General features: G+C 36.7%; 1 protein-coding gene across 1 annotated transcript in view; it reads left to right on the forward strand.

Annotated features, from left to right (window-relative positions):
* The window catches only part of Ugt8 (UDP glycosyltransferase 8), a 68734-nt gene that overhangs the window by 35248 nt on the left and 5805 nt on the right, over positions 1 to 27681 (forward strand). Inside the window, exons 3-5 of the mRNA XM_032897362.1 lie at positions 23230 to 23372; positions 24686 to 24762; positions 27074 to 27293. Coding sequence (XP_032753253.1) covers positions 23230 to 23372; positions 24686 to 24762; positions 27074 to 27293 — 440 coding nt within the window. The remainder of the gene's footprint in view (positions 1 to 23229; positions 23373 to 24685; positions 24763 to 27073; positions 27294 to 27681) is intronic.

The following is a 27681-nucleotide window of genomic DNA, read 5'->3' on the forward strand; positions in this document are numbered from 1 at the left end:
TAAAGATAAAAGAACTCACTTCTGTACTAGAACATATATGGCCTTTCCCCCTTTCAGCTGAATGCCCCAACCCCTACTCTTTTCAAAGTAATAATGATGTTTTAATATAAATGATATAGTTCATCACACTAGATTTGCTCAGGAATAAATTTAATAAACACTTTAAAATTCTGATCTAATGGAATTCATACAGTGATTTAGCCTATTTGCAATTTCAACATAGTAAGTTCTTAAGCAGGAGTTATATTCTATTCATCCCACCTAAGTTTTTAACTGAGCTGAAAAGTACTACATTAGCTTTATTCACATATTGTATATATAATCTGTACTTACATTGATAACCCCAGGTCTTTCAGCTGAATGGGGCCTTAAAGCTTGTACATCCAGTATTTGACTGTATTGTTATTCCTTTAAGACAGCAGTATTAGGCACTACTGGTTACTACCAGTTGAGGCTTTACACAGCTGTGTACTTAGCATTTAATCATGCAAAGAATTGCTAATGAGAAAATCAGACTGGACAAAGCATGCCCAGTGAATCTGATACAATAACATTTTTGTTTGAGAAACATAAATAAATAATCTTCACACATTAGGGGTTTCATTAATAAGTATTTGTGCCTGGTGTGTAGACAAATGTTAACAATTTATCTTAACCTGCTATTAATAATTTATTACTCTCATCCTTTCATAGAAATCCGTGTTCTCTTTAAAAGAAAACTAAACTTAGCCATCTCTCTGTCTGTATTTGATCTTTACCTTCAATATTTTAATTTTCCTTTCAATAGCATGCTCCCTTACATGCATGTACTATTCTTCTCCCCTCCTTTCTGTCACTCCTAAAGAGAACAGTGATCCAATAATCCCAGAGTAGGAACCTCACTCCTGTAACTTTACAGTGTCTGAGGCAGCCAACTGCTACACTGTCCCCCGTCTTTACATCAAAAGCACAATATCTCTGCCATTGAATGCAGTAAGTTATAGCAAAAAGAATGGCAATTAAAGTCATGCATTGCGATATGGTAAGGGCTGAGAACAACCTGATGTATTACCTTTCTAGAAGTAGTAAATATTTTATGCTGAAATTTGAGTTTGAATGACAGTGGGGTGTTGAGTCAGAACAATGGTAGTAGCATCGTAATTAGACTGAAAGGTAAATGGTCAGAGATAGTGGTTCAGGACAATTGGGTGGAATACTCGAGGTGTCCTTGATGCCAGTATTTCTGACTGATTACAGGTGAGATTATCCCTGCAATAGTTGAAATTTTATTGGAGGTAGTAAATTCTTAGCTTATATAGTTACACACTTGAGTCATTGTACATAGAAACAACGTGTTTGACTAGTGGATCTAACTTTCCATTTAAGACTTGAGAAGAAAATAGGCCAAACACATGTAATATTGAGAAGCTCATGTATGAAGAAAAGGCTGTTGTTAGGCTTTTCTGGAACTTGGCCTTTGTGGACTAGCTGTACTTCATTAATTGATACTGCCTGGCCTGTGTTCTATAAACGAGAGTGAGATCAGTTCAGGAGTTTGAGTACCAGGTCTACTACTAAGAACCACTTTCATTTTCACGAGAAGTTTCTAGACCAAGTGGTCTTCATAATCAAAGGAAAATGATGGTTTTTGTCAGTATTAAAAGCATTAGTTGTAGATCAGTTGACATGTTTGAATTTAGAAGTTCTGAAGCATTGTTTAAGAATGAAGGAGTGCCATAGTGTTCTAATAGCAATTAACATTATTATTTAAACGAATATGTAGTGTATCCTCAATGCAGATAGGCTGTATTTTTAAACAACTTTTAGTGGAAAATAATCTAGAATGTAAGTACGTTTCTCCTACTAAGTCCAATACAAAGGTTTATTAAGAACTCTTATTTGTATTACAACTAAGAGCTAAAAAGTATGTAAATAATATTCGAAAGGCTGGAATAAGTGTTACAATAGTCAGTAACTAGAATTGATATCCTTGACTCACAATAACCACTTTTAAGCCTTTTCACAAAATTAGTTAGCCTTAATTGTATATCTTCTAAAGATCTGAGCTATTTTATTCCCGAACCCAGGAAAAGATTAAAACAACCATAAAAGTCAAAGGCAGAAAAAGGGATAACTTCTATTCACTTTAACTATCAGAGGAGAGAAGCTCCTCTAGAAAAACTAAACTACATATACATATACATATACATATACATATACATATACATATACATATACATATACATATACATATACATATACATATACATATACATTATTCTAAAGGACAAAGGCTCTTGGGCCATTTAGTATCATACACCTAGAGCAAAGCATTAACCACAGGTTACATCCTTAATCTTGGAACTCTGGGCAATCAAGGAAGGGAGCACAACACACATTCTTTGGGCGGTGGGTCCTTCAGTAATAGGTTTTAGTAGTTACTTTTTCTGTTAATGTGGTGAAATATCTGACAAAAACAACTTCTAGAAGGAAGAGTTTGTCATATTTTGGGAGTGGAAACCTTTGTGGTGGCAATGGCTTTATGGCATCAGTTTGAGGTAGCTAATTACATTAATTCTATTGTCTGGAGGGGAGAGGTGAATGCTTGCACTCCACTGAATTTTTTCACTTGTATAGTCTGAAGCCTCAGCCCATGCAATGTCACCACTCACCATTTAGAGTGGATATTCCCAGCCCAACTAACAAAGTATAGAAACCCCAACACAGACATTACCAAGAGGCTTGTTTGGCCTTTATGATTCTAACTCTCATCAGATCGACAATCAAGATTACTTATCACACAGGCTTCACAGAACCTGAATGGTCCAGATTGTAGCAGTCCATAGAGGCTTAATACTTGGTGAAGAAACCCAGACTCACTCATCAACATAGGTCCAGGGTATCTGTCTGCAAACTGAAGCTAGCCTTTAGTATGTTTTAAAACCTTTTTTTTTTTAATGTGTGTATGGCTGTTTTGCCTACACGTATGTCTGTGCAGTATATTCATGCAATGCTTGTGAAGACAAGGGCAAGAGATCCCTGGATTGAAGTTGCAGATGATTGTGAGCTGCCAAGTGGGTGTGGGAACCAAACAAGGGTCTTTAGCAAGTGCTCTCAACTACTGAGGCATTTCTCAGCTTACTCAACAAATTATTTTAATGCCAACTTCATCCAGCAAAATATTTTACTACCTATGGAAGTAAATAAGTATTTTATGAACTTTTCAAATATTCCTTTATTCATAAGCAGAGCAAATGGTAAAGGATGATAACTGTTTGTTTATTTATTTTGATGGTTGTTTCTTAGGAAAGAACATGGGCTAATAGATTAGAGGGAGGTTTAAGGTTTAAGACATCCTCTGGGCTAAATTCTTAGTTGAGGAATATTACAAATGCAAGTTTAATTTTTAATTATCTTTATAGTTTTTCATATATTGTAAGAAATTAAAACAAATTTTAAAAAGAGTAATAGGCTCGAATTTATAGCCTTGTATATTCTTTGTACTAGATTAATAAATATTTTAAACCTCTAACAGAATTCCTGAGATAACCTGTGTCATAGAATATCCATATGCATAAAATGATTCATAATTCTTGCTTTAAATAGTAAAAACAGCCTGCAAGTATGCTTTTGATTATGGAAGTTAAGTCATACAATAACACTTAGAAGATCTGAAATAATTTGTTTATTCAATGCACAGGCTCTATTGGAACAAATTAGTTTTGTTCTAAAGAATCTTAAGCCTGATTAATAGGACACACATTAGACTACTAACATTAATTGAAGTTTGGAAGCTATATGACATGTTATTCATGAGCACCTTTGAATAAGCAGGGAGTAAGATGAGGTTTTTCTGTATGGGTCCCAGGACGGTCTCAGTAGTACTTGTATCGTTGGTTTCTAGATCTGAATGGTAGACAAGCTTACCAAGCTAGACAACCTCATCACAAGATCCTGAGTAGATTAGTAAAGACTTTGAAGGGAGTTGTAACAAAAATAATCCAGCTTGAGCTAGTTTTAGGGATGTTGCTATATCCCAGTTCATTCTTTCTTTTTCTCATTCCATCTTTCTGTAGTAATTCATTGAAGTCACCAAGTACAACACTCCACTGCTTAAAAGCTTTCTCCCATGACAAAGAGCAAGGGTTTTTTCCTGCTACTATCATGGCTGACATTTTAGTTCATTTTTTACAGTTTTCATTCTGAATAGTTTCTATTTTATTAGAAAGCTCATATTTCTCAGTAGCTGCTGTTTGGATTTTAAAGCTATCATTAGGGAGTTTTTAGTTGGTTTCATGACTTCCATATATCCCCTTCTTTCTCCGGTCTGTTGCTGTCCTCATGTATCTCTTACTGTAAAATTTTTTAGCTTCCAATCCATGGTCATTGAGTTCCAAGCTCTATGTTGAAGGTGGTCTTTCTGAGGCTTCTACATATAGAAGAAAATATGCAGTCCATCATATATACATCCTTGCAATAGCCTGTCTCTTTTTAAAACAATGTTTGCTGAAGGCTTCTGTATGAAAGACTGCTAGATATTGAGAACACAGAATAAGATGCCTTAGTGCATGAAGCTTCCAAAGAATTCACATGTGATTCAGTTTCTACTCTCTAGGATTCCGGTATTGGCCTAATTTGTGAAGAGACATGAGAAAATAAAAGATAGACATCTCTAGCTCTTTTTGCCGCCTTTACCAGAATCTACTCACTTCAACCATTAATTATAAACTGATGTATCATCTTTGTCAGCCTGTAGTCCAGATGCCTTGGCTGAGTGAGGAATCAACTACATTCCTCAAAAAGGTCTGGGGAGAACCTGCTTTCTCCAAGTCTGACTTTGTGGGCATCCCAGTGTCCATGGCTCTCTTGCTTAACACAATAGCATTAAACCTGAAAAGGGTAGCTTCTGGGATTTTATTAACTTTCAGTGAATTTGTGTCATAAATTTTCTCCTGCTTTTTGGTTTTGTATTCCTGTTCTTTTAATGTCTCTTATCCTCACCCCCATCCCCAGCATCTGATTTATTTTTAATATCTATGTGCAGAGACTGCTTGGTGCTAGAGTGAGCATAGAATGACACAGACCAACATGAGCTTTAATAGTTATTTCACTGTTACTAGTTGTATATCATCGCAGAGTTATTTTATTTTCTAGGTCTATGATGCTTTTATCACTGAAGTAAGAAAAACAATTTTTGTTGTAAAAATAGAGAAGATGAGTTCTGTTGAGTGACTGGCAGAGTGAGTGTTATTTCTATGATTGACAAGCAGTTTCTTTCCAAAACAGGGGAAGATAGTCACATAAAAGAAGGGAGCTGGCATAGGACAGTGTTCTGCTGGGTTTATTCATGCACGTCATACTAGTGTACTTGACACGTCACTGTAAAATATAATAAAATGAGTTTCTTAGAAGAGAATTCCTCATGGTCCTAATTCCAAATTTTTTTGGGGGGGTGGAAGGTATACATTTATAGTTACTGATCTAGTCACACCAAAAATAAAAATTTTAAGTATTAATAACATATAGCTTTACTCCAGGTTATATATTGTCAAAATTTCTTTAAGTTGAAAATGTATCTCAGAAAATATTACCAAAAAAATAGGCTATGCACATCTTGAAAACAAAGCCCTGATTATTCTGACAGTTTATTCATTGATCTCAGTATTAGAGTAATTTCTTTCCAAGAGTTCTGATAAATGTTAGAATATCATTCAAAAAATCTGACAGGCAAGTCTTAATTTAGTACTTGAGGTCAATTAATTTGTAATGACTTTTGTCAGTTGATAATCATGGTATAAAACCCCTACTGCCTTTGGGCAGTATAGCTTTATAAAGAATGTTACTTCAGAACACAATGTGGTCACTCTTGTCTCAGTCCAAATCCATACTTTAACTTATATTGTATAAATCATAGATTCCAATTTGCAGGAGTAATGAGAAAGTTATTTTATAATTTAAAATATTAAACATGGAAAATATACTATTTTAAACACGGAAAAATAGTCTCTATTCCCTTCATCTCTCAGTTGATGTCAGATACAAGTTTATTCTTGCAACAGTTTTAAACAATTATGCACACTATGTTGCTGTGACTTATCTTCCCCCTTAAGAGCCTTGAAAACAATATATGCCTTTTGAACTAAAATAAATATTCTCTTTATCATAAACCAACAAAAGTCCAGCAGTAAACTTTAATCCAGCTGCTTACAAACTAAATAGTTGTGACAGGATGGGCAAGTAAATCGAAGTTCTACTTACTGAAACCATCAGTGCTGAGTTTACTCAGCTGTCGATTCTGGGTAGGTGATTCAACCACATGCAGCTGTTCAGTCAAGTGACCATAGAGGAAACAATATCTATGGCTCAAAGTGGTATAATGATAGGACTAGTAGAATAGCCTTATTATGAAGAGAAAACATCAGGAAACTTACACACTATAAATTATAAGCATATGTAATGTACGTCTAGTTGTTATGGTAGTAATAGGTATTGTATGCCATTATATATTGTGGTTATAACTTACTCTATTCTGTTATGCAAACTGCAAAGCATTACCATAAGATAAACCTTCCCTTTACAGGATAGGAATAGAACACCTTTTTCGTGCTTGTTATCTCAGGGTTCTTTCATTTTCTATGCTTGCTCACAATCTGAGGTTAGAAACTGCCAAGGCAGGACTCTGTTGCTGAGTCATTTTTTTTTTCCTGATTTGTTTATATTAAATAATAAAAATGATGTTGGTATACAAAATGATGACAATAACTTTGTGTAAAATTAGGCTTTCATATTCAAAAGGGCAGAAATAAATGGTTAAAATATAGTTTGGAATCTAATAGTTATTAGGCTAGGGTATCATTGACCAACAGCACTAAACAATGGCAAGAAGTTGTAAGTTCTCTGCTGTCCATTTGGTTCTAATAAAGAGGGAGCATATGGAGGCTTAGAGAAAAGTGTCATACTGCATGTGAAGTTAGTAATATTGAAGGGCCTTTCGTGACATTTTTTTTAGAGTACGGTTCTCTATTTCCTTGTTTATTTCTAAACTCTATTCACATACATACCATGTACTCAGTAAAATCCTATTAGGTGAGCGAATGCATTTATAAATTTATGTCAGGTTTTCAGCTAGAGAAATATTGCAAGAGTGTATTAATTTCTTCCTGTGAGCTAGAGCTTTACAGGGTTTTAGGGACAGAAGAGAGAACAGTACATTTCTCCAAGAAACTCTTTAGGAGAGAATTGGGTATAAACACACATGAATGCAAAGATAGTGTTCCTTGTACATCAATAATATGAAAAATAAGAAGAAATATTGCAGGAGATTCACAATGGATCTCTAAAAGAGAGTTAGCTCAGAGATGCCTCTGGTAGATGCACTTAAGTTTTACTGTTTGGTAAAAGTCATAGGTAAGGTCCTAGAGTGTCATTCATGTGGCTCACTGTTCCCATGCAGTGTATTCTAATCATTCTCACTGCTGTGCTTTAAAGTTCCCTTGCTACTTTTGAAGAAACAAACATGTAATGAGACTCTTAAAGAGACCTTTCCACTACTCAGTTTCAGTGGCACAGACCTATAATCCTGGCACTCAGGAGGCCAAGCCAAAAAGGCTATGACTAAGGCTAGTATGGTCAACAAGGTAAGTGTAAAGCATCTTCTAAAAAAGTAAAAGCAAAAGAAAATAAAGATTCCCATGAAGTTTATTAGTGACATAAAACAAATGTGCCATTTAGTGTGAAAAGGTCCATGTATTTTTCTTTGTACTGGTAATAAAAGCTGAGAAAAGACATTATGCGAAATTTACTAGGAAAAGGGTAGCTTCTCATTCAATTGCATTGAATGCATGCGTGCATTATTTGTGTTGTGCAAAACACCTCAGCTCCACTTGACTGTGCAACAAAAAGTGCAGAGCACAGTGGAACTGCTCTCCTCCACAGCAGCAGCACACAAAACACTATTGCTGCTTTAATGAGCACAGTTTCCCAGCAGTAGTATTTATCACTCAGAGTTCCATGGGAGGGAGGAGAGAGATAGAGGTGGGGGTGGGAGGAGGGGAGAAGAGGGAGAGAGGGGAGAAGGGAGTGGAAGGGGGAGGGAGACTGAGATCCTAAATATATAATATAACCTGCTCAATCTTTATAATATTGCTTATGTGCATATTTTTTTCTGGGCTGACCATGTCGTATTGGATAACCAATTGGTGTGCTGTTATTATCTGGAGAAAACTAAGTTCCTACTACTTTCTTTGTTATATGTTAATCCCAGATGGTAGAAAACACTTTATGGCTCTTAGTAGATTAGCTTAAGTATAACAGTGAATTTTCTTTTAATTTTTAAATTTTATTTTATGTCTACATATTTTTCCTGTGTGTTTGTATGCACCAAATATGTGCCTGGTATATCATTGAATGTCAGAAGAGGGAATCATATATCCTGGAGCAGGAGACAACTGCAAAACAAGCTTGGATACTGTGTTAGAGCAATACGTTCTCTTTACTGCTGCAACAAATCAGGGGCCGTTCTTAGTAGAACAGTTAGTAGGTATCAGTTAGTCTTGTTTGCCTTTTCTCATTCTGGGAAGACACTGTAGCATCAACATAACGGTGCTTTCTTTTGAGGCCTTTTCTTGACTCGTCTGATTTTCCTGGTTTGAACCCTTTTTTTTTTCTTCATTGTGTAGGATGGAATGCCATTGCTACATATTTGAAGCTACTTTGAACAGATCAAAGTGATACATTTATGTACAAGGAAGATGATGTATGTTTTCCCTGTAATAAGGAATTAGTATTTAAATGATTTATATACATTTTACAGAGCAGCAGTCTATATGAAATAGTTTGTTCTTCCTCATTTTCTCCCTTTTAGTTAAGTCAGATTCTGAACGTATAATGAGTTTGGTATGTAGCAGTTTAAGGGAAAGACATTAGTTTTTAAATCTTGCCATTATGGCACAAAAGTGAGATTTACTTATATATAAATTAGTTCAGTATTTCATGGATCTTTAAAATATACTTAGAAGGAACAAATTTTTAAACTCCAATAACAACAGAGAAGGTACAATAATATCTATGGACTAAAGCAAGATGAAGATACAACAAAACAGTCATCTAAACAACAACAACAAAACCAAACAACCAAAAAAAAAATCACCACCACCAACAAAAAACAACCAATAAGTAGATAAAGAATGTAAGCGTATCCTAGGAAACAGCAGTTCTCACTGCAGCACTGGCTGGGAGTTCCTCCTGTGCATTGCTCTCTTCAATGTTATTCTCTTTTCATCATCGTCCGTAGGGATCTTAATTCTGATGAGAAACTTCAAATGTTCTTTAGATTGTCTCCTAGAGTATATGCTCACATCAGCATTTTATAATGAAGGCCATTGGTCAGGAGTTTAAGAGATAGACATCTTCTAATGGCCCAACTTTAGTTGCTGACTTGCACTGATAAGGTGGGTAATAGATGGATGAGTCAGAGACCATGGCTGGGAGAATCTTGCATCTTTGACTGACTAGCAACCAGGATGTTTCTTTATTTATACAGATTCTACAAAAGAGACAAACTTCATTTCAAAAGGAATGTAGATCATATCATTTTGTTCCAAGTGTTACAAATATAGGGAAAACAGGTATTATCAATCTCAAATCATTTTAGACCATGTGAGCATTTATGACATACAGACATTCTATTCTTCAGGGAATGTAACCATTAAACAGAAACATATCCAAGTCCATCTAGATGAGTTTCCAACCCTTGAACAATGCACAGTGTTTGAAGTACAACTTGTGAGAGCCTGGCTTGAAAGTTTGAAAACTCTCCCAGCCTGCAGGCTGACTAGTTCTAGTCATTGTCTTTCTCTTTGGTTTTAAGTTAAAAGACGTCATTGGAACTTACCATAGTCCTTATGATTGGCAAATTCTTATGCTTTATGTTAATTTTATATCATTATATAAATTATCAAATGTTGTTGTAGGCAAACTAACTTTTTTATTAAGTTTTTATTTTCTGGGGGCAATGTCCTGTGGACTGCATATAGGAGGAAGCCTGTAATCACATCTGTTGCCAAATCTCTTGGTTCTAAATTTGCTTAGGGGCAAGTGTGCCAAAAACATTGGGGGAGGGATAATCATTGTGTGTGTGTGTGTGTGTGTGTGTGTGTGTGTGTGTGTTGTGTGTGTCTGTGTGTGTGTCTGTGTGTGTGTGCGTGCTTTTCACAGTACCGGTAGCAAGGAAGACTCCTGAGTAGAGCCAGATAAGTTTACTTTCTGAGGGCAGAAATAATTTTCTGACAAAAACATAAATGAATCATAATGTAAAAAGTTCCCCACAAGTGTAACATGTAGAGATCAGAAACCCAGCGTGAAAGACAGCACAGAAACAACACTGGGCTCAGCTTTGCTGGGCTGCATCAACAGCGCTGCTGGCTTCGTGGCTTTCGCTGTGTTTTACAAGTCATATCTATACCAGTACACTTTGTTTTCCCTCCACTTTGAGAACTGTTTAAATACAGTTATTTAAATTCAGTGAACAGTGGGCAATGTTTTATGTACAGTTACTGAAATTCAATGAACAGTGGGCAATGATTTAAAATTGTGAAGTATTCATTGAAAGCAGTGGTGTTTTGGACCAGTGGAGTGTTTTTTTGTTTTGTTTTGTTTTTTTATCTTTATTAACTTGAGTATTTCTTATTTACATTTCGATTGTTATTCCCTTTCCCAGTTTGCAGGCCAACATCCCCCTAACCCCTCCCGCTCCCCTTCTATATGGGACTTCCCCTCCCCATCCTCCCTCCATTACCACCCTCCCCCCAACAATCACATTCACTAAGGGTTCATTCTTGGCAGGACCAAGGGCTTCCCCTTCCACTGGTGCTCTTACTAGGCTATTCATTGCTACCTATGAGGTTGAAGCCCAGGGTCAGTCCATGTATAGTCTTTGGGTAGTGGCTTAGTCCCTGGAAGCTCTGGTTGGTTGGCATTGTTGTTCATATGGGGTCTCGAGCCCCTTCAAGCTCTTCCAGTCCTTTCTCTGATTCCTTCAACGGGGGTCCTATTCTCAGTTCAGTGGTTTGCTGCTGGCATTCGCCCATGTATTTGCAGTATTCTGGCTGTGTCTATCATGAGAGATCTACATCCTGTTCCTGTCGGCCTGCACTTCTTTGCTTCATCCATCTTGTCTAATTGGGTGGCTGTATAAGTATGGGCCACATGTGGGGCAGGCTCTGAATGGGTGTTCCTTCTGCCTCTGTTTTAAACTTTGCCTCCCTATTCCCTGTCAAGAGTATTCATGTTCCCCTTTTAAAGAAGGAGTGAAGCATTTGCCTTTTTGTCATCCCTCTTGAGTTTCATGTGGTCTGTGCATCTAGGGCAATTCAAGCATTTGGGCTAATAGCCACTTATCAATGAGTGCATAGCATGTGTGTTTTTCTGTGATTGGGTTACCTCACTCAGGATGATATTTTCCAGTTCCATCCATTTGCCTATGAATTTCATAAAGTCATTGTTTTTGATAGCTGAGTAATATTCCATTGTGTAGATGTACCACATTTTCTGTAGCCATTCCTCTGTTGAATGGCATCTGGGTTCTTTCCAGCTTCTGGCTATTATAAATAAGGCTGCTATGAACATAGTGGAGCATGTGTCTTTGTTATATGTTGGGGCATCTTCCCAAGAGAGGTATAGCTGGGTCCTCAGGTAGTTCAATGTCCAATTTTCTGAGGAACCTCCAGACTGATTTCCAGAATGGTTGTACCAGTCTGCAATCCCACCAACAATGGAGGAGTGTTCTCTTTCTCCGCATCCTCGCCAGCATTTGCTGTCACCTACTTTTTGATCTTAGCCATTCTCACTGGTGTGAGCTGAAATCTCAGGGTTGTTTTGATTTGCATTTCCCTTATGACTAAAGATGTTAAACATTTTTTTAGGTGTTTCTCAGCCATTCGGCATTCCTCAGCTGTGAATTCTTTGTTTAACTCTGAACCCCATTTTTTAATAGGATTATTTGTCTCCCTGTGGTCTAACTTCTTGAGTTCTTTGTATATTTTGGATATAAGCCCTCTATCAGTTGTAGGATTAGTAAAGATCTTTTCCCAATCTGGTGGTTGCCATTTTGTCCTAACCACAGTGTCCTTTGCCTTACAGACGCTTTGCAGTTTTATGAGATCCCATTTGTCGATTCTTGATCTTAGAGCATAAGCATAGGCATTTTGTTCAGGAAATTTTCTCCAGTGCCCATGTGTTCGAGATGCTTCCCCACTTTTTCTTCTATTAGTTTGAGTGTATCTGGTCTGATGTGGAGGTCCTTGATCCACTTGGACTTAAGCTTTGTACAGGGTGATAAGCTTGGATCGATCTGCATTCTTCTACATGTTGACCTCCAGTTGAACCAGCATCATTTGCTGAAAATGCTATCTTTCTTCCATTGGATGGTTTTGGCTCCTTTGTGGACCAGTGGATTTGTAAACCACACTTGATTGGTATGCAGAGATTTTCAGGAGATGAGTTCACAGCAGAGATTATACCACAGAGGACCTTAGACATTAGGATCATTGATTCCTTCTGCCCAGGTGGTCAAAGGAATTGTAATGATTAGCTGGATGGTTACACTTACTGCCTTTGGAATTGTCATGCCAACCTAGACTATAATCTCACCTGCCTGGTGTCCTCTGGGACCATTGCAGTTAAACATCCAAACCCTTATTTTGTATGAGATGTATTTTTAAAGCTTATAGTCTTTGAAGCATTCTCATTGTTGTTACCTCTTACAAATATATCAAGTCATGTTTTACATTAACTTTTAATGAAAAGCATATCTAATGTTGTGATTGCATATTCTAGTTCTATTCTAGTGGCTGTCTTGGTAGTACTTTCTACTTCTCTTGATAGAGTTTTAAACCTATTCTGAAGATCACTCAGTTTTCAGAAAGTGTTTGTCAGGGGTCCAGAATGAACTTATTTAATAAATTCAGGGATTTTTTAAAATTTAAATTCTCTTTAAACTGCTTTTTAACTGATCATGCTTGTTTCTTTCTTTGGTATAGTAAAACATTTTTCATGGATATGTGTAATTTTTTCTGTTCTACAATTCTTCCTACAACTGTACACCATATATATATACTTTTATTCTCTGAATAGCTCTTAAAAAAACTTCTACCACCACTTCTATTTTAGTAACATATATTTCCCTGCTTGAAATGTACCTCTGTAACTTGTGAGTTTGTTTATCCTGAGGACTTTGACTCTGTCAGAACTTAATGAGACCTTTAGATCTTTACTCACATATTTTATCATAGATATTAATTTAAAGGAACATAATGCTTATTCTTTTTCTTCTAATTTTACATTGCAGTAGATAGTCTTCTAAAATGAGGTATATCGTGAAAATATTTGAACATTTAGAGCTTTAGATTTGAAAGCTTTGATTGATCTGTCTCAAATGAGAATATTTAAAACATTCTTCTAGAAATGTTACTAAAGCTGTTTTTCTTTAGTCACGTTTCTCTGGTACAAATTGAAAGTATCATGATGCTATTTCATTTCTTGGGAAATGTAACACAATTTCCAAGATCAGAACACTGAAAAACAAAGTGTATGTTCTCCCATTGAAATGCTTTAGTTGTGAGTGCTTTTAGAGTTTGCTCCAAGCACGCCTCAGCTAATCAGTTGCCCTCAGATGCTTGCTGCTGAAAAAGAATTTGTCTAGTGATGCAGAGAATGCATTGGTCACTGGTGCCTTAGAAGGTGATGGAGAGAACATGATTTGATATCTAAAAATTCATCTTTCATGTGTCCTTTGAATTCTTAGTTAACTTCCAACAATACCTAAAATGCTGGAATAATAGCTTAAATTGTCTTAAATTACCAGATATAGCAATATATGGGGAAAAAACTACAAATAGAACTTTAGAATAAACTCTTTAATTAGTTGGTAATGTAGATCATCTATAAAAACAATGATGTTCTGTAAATGAATAGAGAAAATACAAGACAGAAGAAACATTTTGGATGAAGTTTATTCTTGATGCCTTGAGTCCAAGAAAAATATAGTCTCCAAAAGGCTATGATGTATGTAAATACTATATAAAGCAGTTTGTGTCTGAATAGTGCCATAGATATATGTAGCAAAGAAGAAAAATGAAGAATGCATGATTAATCTTGGCAAAATCAGATAAAGATTGATGCAGTAGGTAGGATCTGACCTTGAATGATTTGTTGAATTTGGACAGATAAAAGTACTCTCATGCGCAGAGAAGCTGTGAGCAGAGCACCCAAGTTAGCAAAACCAGAATAGGCTAAGAGAGCATTTGGTATTTAGAATAAGGAGTACAGATCATGAGCCTTGGACAAACCATCAGAATTTTAAGTGTTCTTATGAAGAAAAAAGAAGTATTGAGAACTTGAGCATTGGTTAAGGATTAAAGATTGAGTAAAACTTCTGAATATAGTGTTTCAGATTGGGAGGTGAACTTTCATGAGAAGGCCCAGGAATAACTTAAGGAAATAGGTGAGAAAGCCCATCATTATCATCTGCTCAAGATTTCTCACATAGACTTCTCTACCTTCCCTACAGTATTCACAGAATGATTTGGTCCTGGAATATAAGACAAGGAGACTAATTCACATTTCAGTGCTACAGAATCATCAGTGTAGTACATACTGATTGGGTGCTCTTCCCAGCCATTTCCCTACAGGATCTGGCATTACTGGTCAGGATTACAGTGACATTGAATACCTGATGTTCATTCTCACTTTAAGTAGCCATGACTGAATCCAGACAGAATTCTTTTCTTCACCTGACCATCCTATTAATTTTCCAGTAGAGCAAGATTTACTATTTTCTTTACGTAAGTTTACACATGGAAGAATATACAGTGTAGCAGGCTGTTACTGTGGTTCAGCTTGTTTCTATCCAAGGCACACATGATTGCCGTGAGAGCACCAGCCACTCATCCTGAGATCAATGTACCATTGCTTCTGTGTCATTAACTTTATTGTATGAGATAGCCTACTTCCTGTATAATTGGAGAGAGCTCTTCTCTAAGTGAGGAGTAAGAGGGAGAAGGGCATATATTACATTGTCACTCATGCCAGAAAAGTAGACCAAAGCTTTCTTCAGCTTTCTCCAGTTCGTACAGTGTTCAGCTGATTAGACATGAACACTGGAACAGTGGAAATGTCCATGGAGTCATGGACGTTCGGTCTTTGTATAGCAGAAGATGGACTATTTCATAAAGCATTTGAGAGTTCTGACTGAAGTGTTACCACCAACTGGAAAAGATCTGTTTGAATGATTTACCTTGGTAATTATAAGACTAGTTTTAAACAAGTTCTCACATTTCTGCTTTGCTCTATACTGGCTTATAATCTAGAAATACTAAATACCAATGCCATAGTAGAAAAAGAATTTCTCATGTTTATGATGAAGTTCTTATTTCCAGTGTCTTTTTACTTAACTCTAAATGTGTTTCTAATGGATTCTGGAAAGACTTAGCCTATATCCTAGAATTGTCATCAACTTTATTTCTGTGGCAATACAACTCTGGAATCAGTAGAAAAGATATAATCCCCAGGTATTTAATGTAAATGAGCTTTCTAAAGATTAAAATGTATTATTTCCAAGGAATCCACTTGGTTAGCACAGGGAATAACACAGCAAAGGAAGTGTTAATTAGTTCTCTGTTAGTGAAGGCAAGGAATCTGGGTTGGACTTTGAACTCCCAGCCAGGACACTATATCTTGCTCTTTTATATTCCTGGCATACAGTCCCACGCACATAAAATGTGGCCGATCCAAGTTTGTTTAGGAGTGATTGCATCATTGGTGAGATGAATATGCCTGGAGAGCAAATACAGGCACCGTAACCCTTTAAATTCTAAGTAGTACACAGCTCCATGGTTTTACAGCATATTTTGCTGTTTACCATGACAGGAGATTAAGGAATGTACTTAGGCTGCAGAGCTGTCTCTGCAGTGGTCCAGGAAGAACGGTACCTCTTATGCATCTTGGCCTCTTCCCCTTGTGTACATGTTCATTTCAAATCGCTTTCCTGACCACGAGCCTTCTTATATCTCTCCATTCTTCATTTACTCCTGTAACATAAGACGGATTTACATATCATTCTGAGAGACTTTCTTTTGTAGTTGGTTTCCTTTGTTTGCTTGGCATCTGCTCTGGATTACCCAGTGTACTTTGCCCAGCATCTCAGCACCTTGCTGTGCTCATATGACTTGAGATGTCAGAAATGCTTGTCTGCAGTTTGTTGAAGGTCTGAAGAACCTTGGAAATGCAGCTTTCCTCGAAAGGTTTCAAATTCTGCTTACTTCTAGTTGTAACTGTGCTGTACTGGAAGGGGAAAGAGATACTTCAGTGTCTCGGTGGGAATGAATGTCTTTCAGGGTTTTTTTCATTCTCTCGAACGTTCAGTGATAGGAAGACTTAGCCATCACCATGGCATTGATCTCTCCATTGTATCTTTGGGTTAGTTGCTGCTTCAATTCCTGGGTATACCTGGAAAGCATTTGAATTCTTTAGGAAGCTTGATAGCTTTATACTCCATGAAAAACATTGTACTATTTTCCTTTATGTATTTATTATGACCAGCTTTATTCTGAGGAATGTAAAATATGGTAAGAAAATGTAAAGAAAATAATCTTGTTTTAGGAAGACTGTCTTATCTTTCCTTTTCTTGGGATGCATGTCCTTTCATCCCTTAATTTTTGAATTACTTATTAGACTTTTCAGCTAGGAAAAAGAACAAGCTTGTTTTTGGTTGACAGAGCATTTTTATAATATTTGACCCCATTTGATCGTCATGTCCTGAGCTGTATCACCTGCACTGATAGAGGCGAAGAAGCCAGGCTTCTAGTGACTTGATTGACATCCCACAGCAAGTGGTGGAAATGGACTTTGAGGAAAATCTATTCCCAAGTATAAAAACAGCAGTCAGAACATGTTCATTTTGAGTATTAACTTTAATATTTTCTTTTTGTCTCTATGTGTGAGTGTGTGTGTATGAGTGTCTGTGTGTGTATGTGTGTGAGGGTCTCTTACAGAGCTTAGAGATAACCATCGTGGCAAGGCTGACTGCCACGATTTGCCTGCCTTTATTCCCCAGCTGTGGGGTCACACCAGGTCCTGGCACATCTGACTTTTGCATGGGTGCTGAACTGAACACATGCAGCAAACACTTATTCTCTTGCTCTCTACCTAGCCTGAACTTTTCTTTGTTTTTTTTTTATTGATAATTTTTATTTAGTAAGTCTTGTTAAACTATTTTGGTAGTACTCAAAATCATATGATGCCCAGAGCTCTTTCTAAAAGATTTTGCATCGAAATATTTGCTGTTATTCTAGTTGCTGAATTTTACAAAATAAATATTTCAATTATTTACAGCCCACCTGATCTAAGCAGAACATTCTTTAGATCAGACATGGTAAAAGAGGGGGAAAAAGGCCCTATTGATGTTGGGTTTGGTAACAACAAAAGTGCCCTCTGCTCCCTCCCCCTTTTCTTCTATTGCCATCTTTGTGTAGGACTCTCTCACAGCCCAGGCATTCTTTCTCTCAGAATGCAAGGGGCTGACAAAGGATGCAGTGTTAATGTGTTCTTGCCTGTCCCGGCTCTCTCTCCAGGCTCCCAGTTTTGGGTGGAGAAAGAGGTATAAATTTGGATCACAGGGTGCTAGCAGGACATTCCTAGAGCTAGCTACTGCAACCCAGTTTCTTCCCAGGCATCATACATGAATATCCTAAGTTTGGAAGATACGGATACTCTCAGAATGAAGGTGGAAGCAGAACTGTACCATCCAAACTTCAGTTAGTCTTTTATTGGTTCAAGAACAGTTATCTGGGTGTTTAAATGATCTAAAATTCTGTTGGCTTTTGGATAGAGAGCGGGGCAGTAATTATTCAGTAATGCTTTCTGGAAAGTTGAAGAACTAGGTAGGTTTTTATACTGTCCATAACTTTTCAACATCAATTGCATAAAACTACTAAGATTGATATACTTTTAGATGACTACTCTGCTATATTGCTTAATTCCCATTGTACCCAGTGCCCTGTCACAGAGCCCAGGTACTGTACTCCTCCATGCTGAACAGCACTAGATCGAGTGGGTTAACTAGTAAGAACACAGCGTACACAACTGCCTGCTTTCTGTTTCTGATGGCCAAGTCAAGTCATTTGGCATATAATTGATCCAGAGAAAGGAGTCCGGCAGATAGAAAACAGATCACTACCTACCTATGTGGTTGCTGTTGAAGAAGGTAGATACTTTAACATATAGCAATGATTATTATAAACATCAAACATAGCTCTTTTCCTTATAATTTCTTTACTGTAAAAAGATTTAAGGAAACTTCTTTAACACTGCAGGAAGGCAATATGATTACTTTTATTTTGAAGTTTTCTTTTCAAAATGTTTATATACACAGAGAGGGGAAAGATGGGGTAGCACAGATCTGGCAATTGTGTAGACATGAAATAGTCCACATATAGCGGGGTAACATCTAACATCTGAGTTATTGTGTTTGTGTAGAATGTTTGATGGATTGTTTTGATCATTGGCTTTCATTTCCATTTGTAAGACTGGAGAGTTATTCCCCTGAGGGTTTGATTCCGTGAACCCTTAGGTCTGAGTATCAGGCTTGGACATGGCGTCGTTTGAAGCCAAGCATCTCTGCTCTATGCCTGCCATGCCACCTGGTGGTCTAACATATAGAGTGCTCTACTGACAGCTGAATATAAAGGAATGGTTATGATTTCTAAATTTACATTTTGCATGAAATGAAATGCATATTCTGGCATAAGTGTGTAAATATCCACAATGCATACAAGTAACATTGTTTTGAGTTTAATCAGTAATTAAAAATTGTATCAAATATAAAAATAACCTAATTGCAAAATAAAATGTAATGAGAAAAAATGAACCGTGCAAACATTAAATTATATTATAAAAGAACAATAAATTTCAGAATTAGCAGGGATGACAGATGAGTGGGACAGAGTAGAGTTTAGAAGGCAACTAAGATGGTGACCGTTTGAATCACTGAGGAAATGGAATACTCAGTACATTGTACTGCACAAGCAGACTAATTGGATGGTTAGAAATAATGATGGGGGCAGGAATGATGGTGCACTTGGAGGCTAAGGCCTGGCGATTGCTGTTGATGGAGGGTAGACATAGCTACATGACTAGTTTCAGAGTTGCAGGAACTACATGGCAATATCCTGCCTCAAAACAAAACTGACGCTAGAACTCAGTCTTACTATTCTAGATGCATGGAAATTGGATTCCATTAAGTTCTAGATGGATGGAAAGCTAATACAGTAAAGAACTCATACTGCTGAATTACCGAAAGAAAATACCACTTGAGTGATAACCTGTTGAAAAACCCAGAGGCCACTTAAGAGACTGTATTCTTTCTGAAAAAAGGAAGTTGAGAGAGAAAATTGCATAACTGTAATGTTTACTAAGTGAACATTAAAATCACTTCCTTTAGTGTTTAAGGTTAAATGGATTGCATTGTGGTATCTTAGCATTCAGTACAGGGCTTGTAGATGGTATGAACATTTTGAGTTTGTGTTCCTCTGAAATAAGGCGAACATTGTTCTGGAATGTTTGTGCAGTTTAGCATTCCCTGGGGGCAGTTTTCCTAAGTCATTTATGTATATTTCTGTTTATTTGGTTTTCATACTAACCCTTTATTATATGTTCTAAATTCCTTCTAGTTTATTGCTTTGTTGCTTCTAATCTCCGTAGTCTGTTTGATCTTTAGTGAGCTCCACCTATTTCTTCTGTGACTTTTTTTGTCTCTGAGTCAGGAAGACTATTCCAGAGTACGACAAATGGATTCCTTTGTGTTTACAGATAAATCATCTGTTTAATTCAGTTTAACATTTTTTTATCCTTCTGCGATTCATGATCTGTGGAAGTATAGAGCCTTCTATTATCCCTAGACCTATATTTTTATAAGTCCTCTACTCTCTGATGAAAATCTCCAGCTCACACCTGACAGCAGTTTGTCTCCATCAGCCATCTTCATTCTCTGTCCTATTTGCTAACATCAAGAGACATAATTACTCCAAGCTCTGGAGACACATTACTACCTAGAAGAATATGCAGCCTGTGGTCTTCCAAAGTTTCTTAGTCTTTTTGTGTATTTTCATTCTTAAAGGAGTCTATTTTTGTGAGGCACATGTTTTTATTTGTCCATGTGTGTGTATATTCTCTTTGTAGTACACATGCATGTGTTTGCATACATGTGGAGACCAGTTGCAGACAAATCATACCTCAACTTATTTTTTGAGACAGGGTCTTTGGTTGACTTGGCTACACAGGTAGCTAGCATATACCCAAGGTCATTCTTTATACACCGTCCCATCACAGAGATTGTAGTGGATCTATGCCCAGCAATTGGTCTGAATTTAGGTCCTCTTGTTTGCACAGCAAGAGGTTTATCAATTGACACCTCCCCAGCCTCTTATTTTGTTTTCTAAAGTTTTAACATGCTTTTAATATTTCATAAATTCTCTCTGAAAATACACTAATACATGAAATTTAGTTTTTATAAAAATTGGCATCATTCTAACATTAACATTTACGACTCAGGCTTATTATTGCTCTTTTTATTTAGATATTTTTGTCCTTTATTAAAGTTTTCATGTTTTCTTCAAGTGTTTTTATACATTTATTTTAGTTTTTTCTTATAGATTATTGATATTTACTGCAAATGAATGAACTATTAGTTCATCGTTGTTGTTTTTAATTTGCTATTTTCTTAGAGGAAAGGAGGAAGGAAGTTTCTAGGTATGCTCATATTTTAGAATAATAAATTTTATAGTCAGGTCTTTTATATTGCACATGTTATTCTGAGATTAATTTTCTTAAAGGACTTTCACAGAATCACTGATGAATTCTGGAAGAAATTGTTAGAATATACATAGAGGAGGTGTTTGCTAGCTAGATCTTCCCAACCTAGTGGAGATAAGCACACTTTTTTCATGAGATCCCAGTTTATGTCTTTGCTGTAGGCTTAGCAGCCTTAACGTCCCTGTCACCTCTAACTCTAATGTGTTTCCTGTGGGTCTTTATGGCAAACCCAGAAGTCTCAGTCTCTTCAGTGTTCCCATCGTGCATCTGTCAAGTCACTGCTCTGTGCACTTGTGAGGATCAGAAACCATGGGGAGAGGAGGATTCCATCAAGTAGAAGCCATGTGTCTACTACTTCCCCATCTGTACTCAGGACATTCTTTTTATCTCTTTTACCTCCAACCCAGATTGAATATCACCTGTAAGCCACACTGTTCCTTCTAAGTCTAGGGAAGTACTACTGGAATACTGACTGCTTTTCCTGTAGGTAAACCATATGAATACAACTTTGTCTACTTCCTTGACTGTTAGTAAAGACTAAACAAATACATTCTTACTATTGTTAAATTTGTAGTAGGCAAAGGGAGAAAAAGAGTGTGTGTGTGTGTGTGTGTGTGTGTGTGTGTGTGTGTGTGTGTGTGTGTGTGTGATTTGACTTCATGCAGAATAAAAACTGGAAAAGTGTTTTTGAAAAACTTAAACTAAAGTTACTGAAACTTGAAACTCTGGGGCGTTTCAAGTCTTTGTGAAAAATTGGCATCATTTCTGTGAAGCTTCCTGCATCTGAATAAATGTTTTCCAACTAGAACTGATCCCAAAGTTCAGTGGTAGGTGATAGCTTACATGAGGCATTTGTATGTCTTAGATATGTCTGCCTCACAACTGTGTGTAAAATTTAAATTGGGAATAGATTTGCTTCTCGTTGTTACTTAGAATCTAGAGATATGATGCTTAAGTTTTCATCATGTGAAATAAGGATTGGAAAATGTAACAAAAATGTTAGTTTTAATCTCAATTTGAGGTAGGCTCTGTTTCTTTTTTACAATTATGAATCAAGGTTCCTAGAAAATAATGCTAAGATAGGTTTCTGTCCACCAATCCAAGTGTGTTTTCTTCACTGGCGACAGGGCTCTAGCTTCTCACCATTCGCTCTCCATCTCATGGTGTTTTTATTCTCTAATTCATTTGGGATATGAACTGTGGTCTTTCCCTTCCTTCTCTAGGAAGGAAATGTCACTAAGCACCTTTATACAGGTATCATTAAATAAAAATGTATATGACATGTTCTTTTCCTATAGGCAAGCTGAAGACTGGTGCCAGGGTGACATGATTCTTGCCCTGTAGTACTCCTTGGCTGTGGGTCAGTGTGTCCTAAAAAATGCTAAGAAACTGTCAAACCATAGCAACACAGGACAGCAATCCGCTGGTACTGAACAGAAAGGCAGGATCTGTGGATTAGCATTGACAGCAGGCTCTAAGCCACAAATATTAATACAAAACTGAGTCACACCCTGTTTTGATGACTGCCAATGGTGTACCATTCAGTAGATTTGGTAGGGAGTTTTGTATCCTCAAATGTTTCTGGACCCATTAGTGTTCACACAGCAAACAGCCTCTACATTTTGAGTAAGATTTGTTTACCTGGATGACCAGCCGCTATTCACCTAAAACTGGTGACGCAAAACGTAACTGACAGGAGTGCTACCTAAGTGGGAGACTGCTTTCATTTTTGTGCATTTCATCCACCCCAGGCAAAGTTTGAAAAGATTCACTGAGAATATAGCTGCAGGGGGTGGCACATAGGAAGTCTGATTTTTTTTTTCTTGTATTCTCATATTTCTAACCAGGGATGGATCAACTGGTAGAATGTTCTGACCTTTGCGGTCTGATACTCTCAGCTATTGTTTTTTGTTCATACTCAGTGAAGAAGGATAGAGAATGGGGAGGCTATGGGTGAGGGGAGAGGAAAGAAAGAACAAAAATATATGGCATCCTAGTTCAATGAGCATTCTTAGAAGAAACACTTATTTTATGTCTATGAATGTTTTTCTTACATGTATGCATGCACAGTCTGTACATAGGTGTATGGGATATAGATCAGAAGGGATTGCCATATTTATCGAACAGTAGTTACAGACAGTTGTATATGTGTATTAGAAACTGAACCCAAGTCCTTTGCAAGAGTGGTTAAGTGTCCTTAATGGCTGAAAACCTTCTCTGTCCCCTGACACAAACCTTTTAAAGCAGGTTGTGGTTTTTAGAGGAAGATTCCATGTGCTCTTCGTACTTTTTCGTTATTGTTTGCTTAAGGGAATTATATGAAGACTTTTCAAGCGCTGACCTGTATTGGTCCTCACAGAGTTGTTTTCCATGTTTGTGTTGCAGGATCTGCAGAGGTGGGTAGACGGTGCTCAGGAGCATGGCTTTGTCCTGGTGTCTTTTGGAGCTGGTGTCAAGTATCTGTCAGAAGACATTGCTAACAAACTGGCAGGAGCTCTGGGGAGACTGCCTCAGAAAGTGATTTGGAGGTAAGGTCATGATAGTTCAGATTGGTTTTACTGGTGAAACCCAGTATCTCCTTACGTAATCTTCACACCCTTGTAGAGCACGGCACATTGATGCCTTGGCTCGATAGATGCTCTTGGGTTTTGATTTTGTTTCTATTGCATTGAAATCCAAAACTAATTCATAAAGGTCTGTAATTGATAAAGATAACTGCATCGACTATATTCAGAGTATGTTGTGGAATGAGGTAATCTATGTTGAATTCAGTCTTATGTTTTCTCCAGCTTGAACCCCCATTTTTCCTTATTTTTAAAATTTAGTTGTAATTTCATGCCTGTCTATATTTTTTTTCAAATCAGCTCAGAATAAAGTAGTTAATAATGAATGAGTGAAAAAAATAATGAATGAGTAAACAACTTAAGTTCTTCAATTAATCCAGGTACTTTGTACTCTCCCTTTAAAATCTCACCTATATCAATATTTTGAGACACTTAATCTGAGAGACTGAGCTTCTAAAACTCTCAGTACCTTACCAGCTAATTAATATTGGTTAAGATAAACTCTGAGGTACATTCCAGCTTCCCCCAAAGGTACTTCAGCATGGAATCAAACCTGTGTACTTTATTGAGCATGCATTTGTTTGCAGTCTTGGAGCTCAGGAGTGAATACAACTCCACAAAAAGGAAAACGGGTTTCCCAAGACATTACGTATACTCTAAATTGTCTGGGTTTTCTAACACTGTGTAAGGCTGGGCTAAGAAGTGGGCACTGCCTTTATTCTGAGCAGAATTTCCCCCGTCTTACTCTAGTCCCATTGGGAGTTCTCTATCAGGCTTGTTAATTCAGACACCCGTGTACCTTATTGAAGACTCTCATCATCTTCATAGTAGTGAGGCACATTTGAGCTTTACCACATAGGAAACGGCCTAACTATGTGCTGTGTCTGCCAATCTCTCTGGACTCAAGGGAATGAAGCATACTTCCTGCTACTTTCAGTGTTGGCACTGGCTTGCCAGGATGGGGGTTAGTGACAGCTCAGATGTGGTTCTTTCTCTTCTCTCTGGGTACTTGTGAAGAATTAAATTTAGGAAACATTCATTTGGGTCCCCACATCTCTTATATATGCATCTTAGAATTGTTAAGAGAGTAAATAGACTTTATGAGAAAATTATATCTTATCTGTCTGTCTGGAATATTTTTATTGAAACTAAACCAAAACTTTACTCAGAAGAATATCAGTAATTTATCATATAACATAACACTCATAAGCCTACAAAATGAACGCATGTTATAAAGCTTCATTTCTGAAAGACCTATTGTCTGGTGTCCATTTTAGGTTTTCTGGAACCAAACCAAAGAACCTAGGAAACAACACTAAGCTCATAGAATGGTTGCCTCAAAATGACCTGCTTGGTAAGTCAGAAGCTGCACTTGCTTGATTGATCAGTGAACATGGTGTTAGTACAGGAGTGGTTTGGAAAGTGTGTGCCCAGTCATTCTTAACTAGTCATTCATTTCTCAAAATTCAGACCACTGATCCAGAATTTGTTTGTTGTAAAATCATTTGTAAAATGCAAATGCTGAAATCTATATTAAAACATTTTAAAAAATCACCCAATTTTAATTGTACATAAAACATAAATTATATAAACTAGTGGCAATATAAAACTCTATCTGACTTAGGTTAGTTGATAAAAGCAGTTAAAAAACACAAACTGATGTTGTATTTGTTTATAGTTGTATCTAAACCTTAGATAATTTGGGAGTTATTCACTTATCTGAAACAAAAAAAGCTGGAAATAAGGGAAATATTTAAGTTTGACCTGATCATTTGCCTTACATCTTCCTAATTTACTAGGTAGGTCTGATAAAGAAACATTTGTCTTAAATTTTTATTTGTTGTGATTTTGGTCTTTAACACAAAATTACAATAATATTGATTACATCATACTTATCTATTAAGTATTCCTAAATATAAATTATTTTATTTTGTTTAATGAGTACAAACAGTAGAAATGAATTTTTTTTTATTAAATCTCTTTATTAAATGCATGTCATCCCTTACTGTGTAATAAAAAAATGATAAGGAAGGTGTTGATCGGGGCAGTATTGCTTCACACTTATACATAATTAATACTAAATATTAAAGAAAATGACTATTTTATAACAATTGCCCTTAAAATACTAGTAACAACCTTAAAAATACTTTAGACTTATGTTAAAATATACTTTCTAGATGCTACGATGGTCTAAGAGCAAGACACTTTATTTATTTATTCTTTTTATTTAAAGACAGTTGAGTACTTGTACTTTTACTCAACTATATAGCTTTGAAGTCTAGCCTCTAGTTTGTAAGTGCTGGAATTATAGTTGTATGCCACTAAATAATTAAATAATTGAGCTCTGTGTGTTCAGTCACGGAGATTTGAACACAGGACCTCACATGATTGGCAGGCACTCTGCCATTACATCTCCAACCAACAAATGCAGCCATTTCAATTTTTTCACTGTAAAATGGTGAAAAACTTCTATATAAAATTCCTCTCTACCACCCCATTTCGATCTAATACATGAAACTGAGCAAAAATGAACACAATTTTCTTTTCCCCATACTTTCATTCTTTTCCTTTCCTTTCCTATGTCTTTGTTATTGTGACTTTAGAATCTATATAAGGTAGGAAGAAGCAAGGGGGAAAAAATCCATAGAGAGGTTGACCATCAGCTAGCTCAGTCAACAGTGTAGTGACGCTTTTACCTAGGAACGTCTGACTTTGCATGTGGGATCAATAACAGAGTGCAGCTGCCTAATGCTCTGTGAGAACGCCCTTCTCCAGGTTCCCCAGGTTCTCCTTGTCTCAGCGCTCCAAGTTTTCCAAGATGAGTCCTTTCACAGTACTCTGCCACACCTTTGCAGGTGCTGTGGTGAATCCTGTAGTCAAAGATCCATTCAGGACTAGAAGTAGGCACTAAGCTGCTTTCTTCTCCCTTCACCCTTTAGTCCCCCTCTAGTCATTTGCCAGCTCAACTTGATGTTGGCAGTGTTGGACATGGTAGTACACATTTTGTTCAAATAGGGATCCTGCTACCAAAACTACTTTTGAATCGGGTCCTTTCGTTAGTCTGAGGTAAGGGGTAGGCATTCTCTCTATAGTACTGGGTGAGACAAATGCACCGAGAGCCCATTAGTGTGGAAGTTTTTACAGTGAGTATATTTAATAGATTTGAATTTCTGTGTCCTGTAATTATTTACTGGCCAAAACCACATTTTCTAAGCGTACTTTTTTCTTTCACTTCTTATGCAAGTTTTTCACCTCTGTTAACAAAATGCAGGCAATTTACTAGAAGGAATACCTCATTAAAATTTTGACAAGCTAACCTTTCTATTCCCATGACAGCTAAATATTATAATACTACATTCTTATAGTTGATGTCCTCACTGGCTTTCTGTTTATTTTTAGCAATTAAAGTGTGTTGCTAGTCATGTGAAAATTGTGCTTGAGAGAGCATCTTCTATTTCATGATTAATGTTATAGTTTAGAGTACCTCAAATGGCTTTCAGTTGATATATGTAACAATCATTTTAATTGGTATTAAGAATGGATCGATGAAATTACCTCTTTAAAAATTCACTTTCTAAAATATAATTTATTAGTGTGTTGGTCTTGTAAGAAGTTCTGGATAAATCTGGAGTAATAATGTAAGTAATTTCCTTTTTATCCTTTAGGCCATTCAAACATCAGAGCCTTCCTAAGCCATGGTGGTTTGAACAGTATATTTGAAACTATGTATCATGGTGTTCCTGTAGTGGGAATCCCACTCTTTGGAGACCATTATGATACTATGACTAGAGTACAGGCGAAAGGCATGGGGATCTTGTTAGAATGGAATACAGTTACTGAAGGGGAGCTGTATGATGCACTGGTGAAAGTTATCAACAATCCCAGGTAAGGTTTCGGCTCATGTAAGGCAGATAGATGATAGTATGTATATATACATTTATCACATTTATCCACATACACACATATATTTAATTACACAGTACATAGGCAGTGAGTTTTCTGCTATTCTGTCATAGAACGATATCTCTTATATCATTGTTATTTCTTATGTATGTTTTCCTAAAATTTGAAGTTAAACATAACAGTCATTTAGCCATCCATGATGTGACCCTGAGGTTTTTTGCTACCAAGATTTGTCAGACCAAGAAGCAAAGGTGGGGGCAATCATTGGATCTCGCTGGTGTGTCAGATTTTGTGTCTGATGTTTACCTTCGACACTTTATTACACTAGATACGGCTGCCATAGCTGTGACAAGTACTTGATAAGATGTGC

Source organism: Rattus rattus, chromosome 3, assembly GCF_011064425.1.
Source record: "Rattus rattus isolate New Zealand chromosome 3, Rrattus_CSIRO_v1, whole genome shotgun sequence".
Lineage (NCBI taxonomy): Eukaryota > Metazoa > Chordata > Mammalia > Rodentia > Muridae > Rattus > Rattus rattus.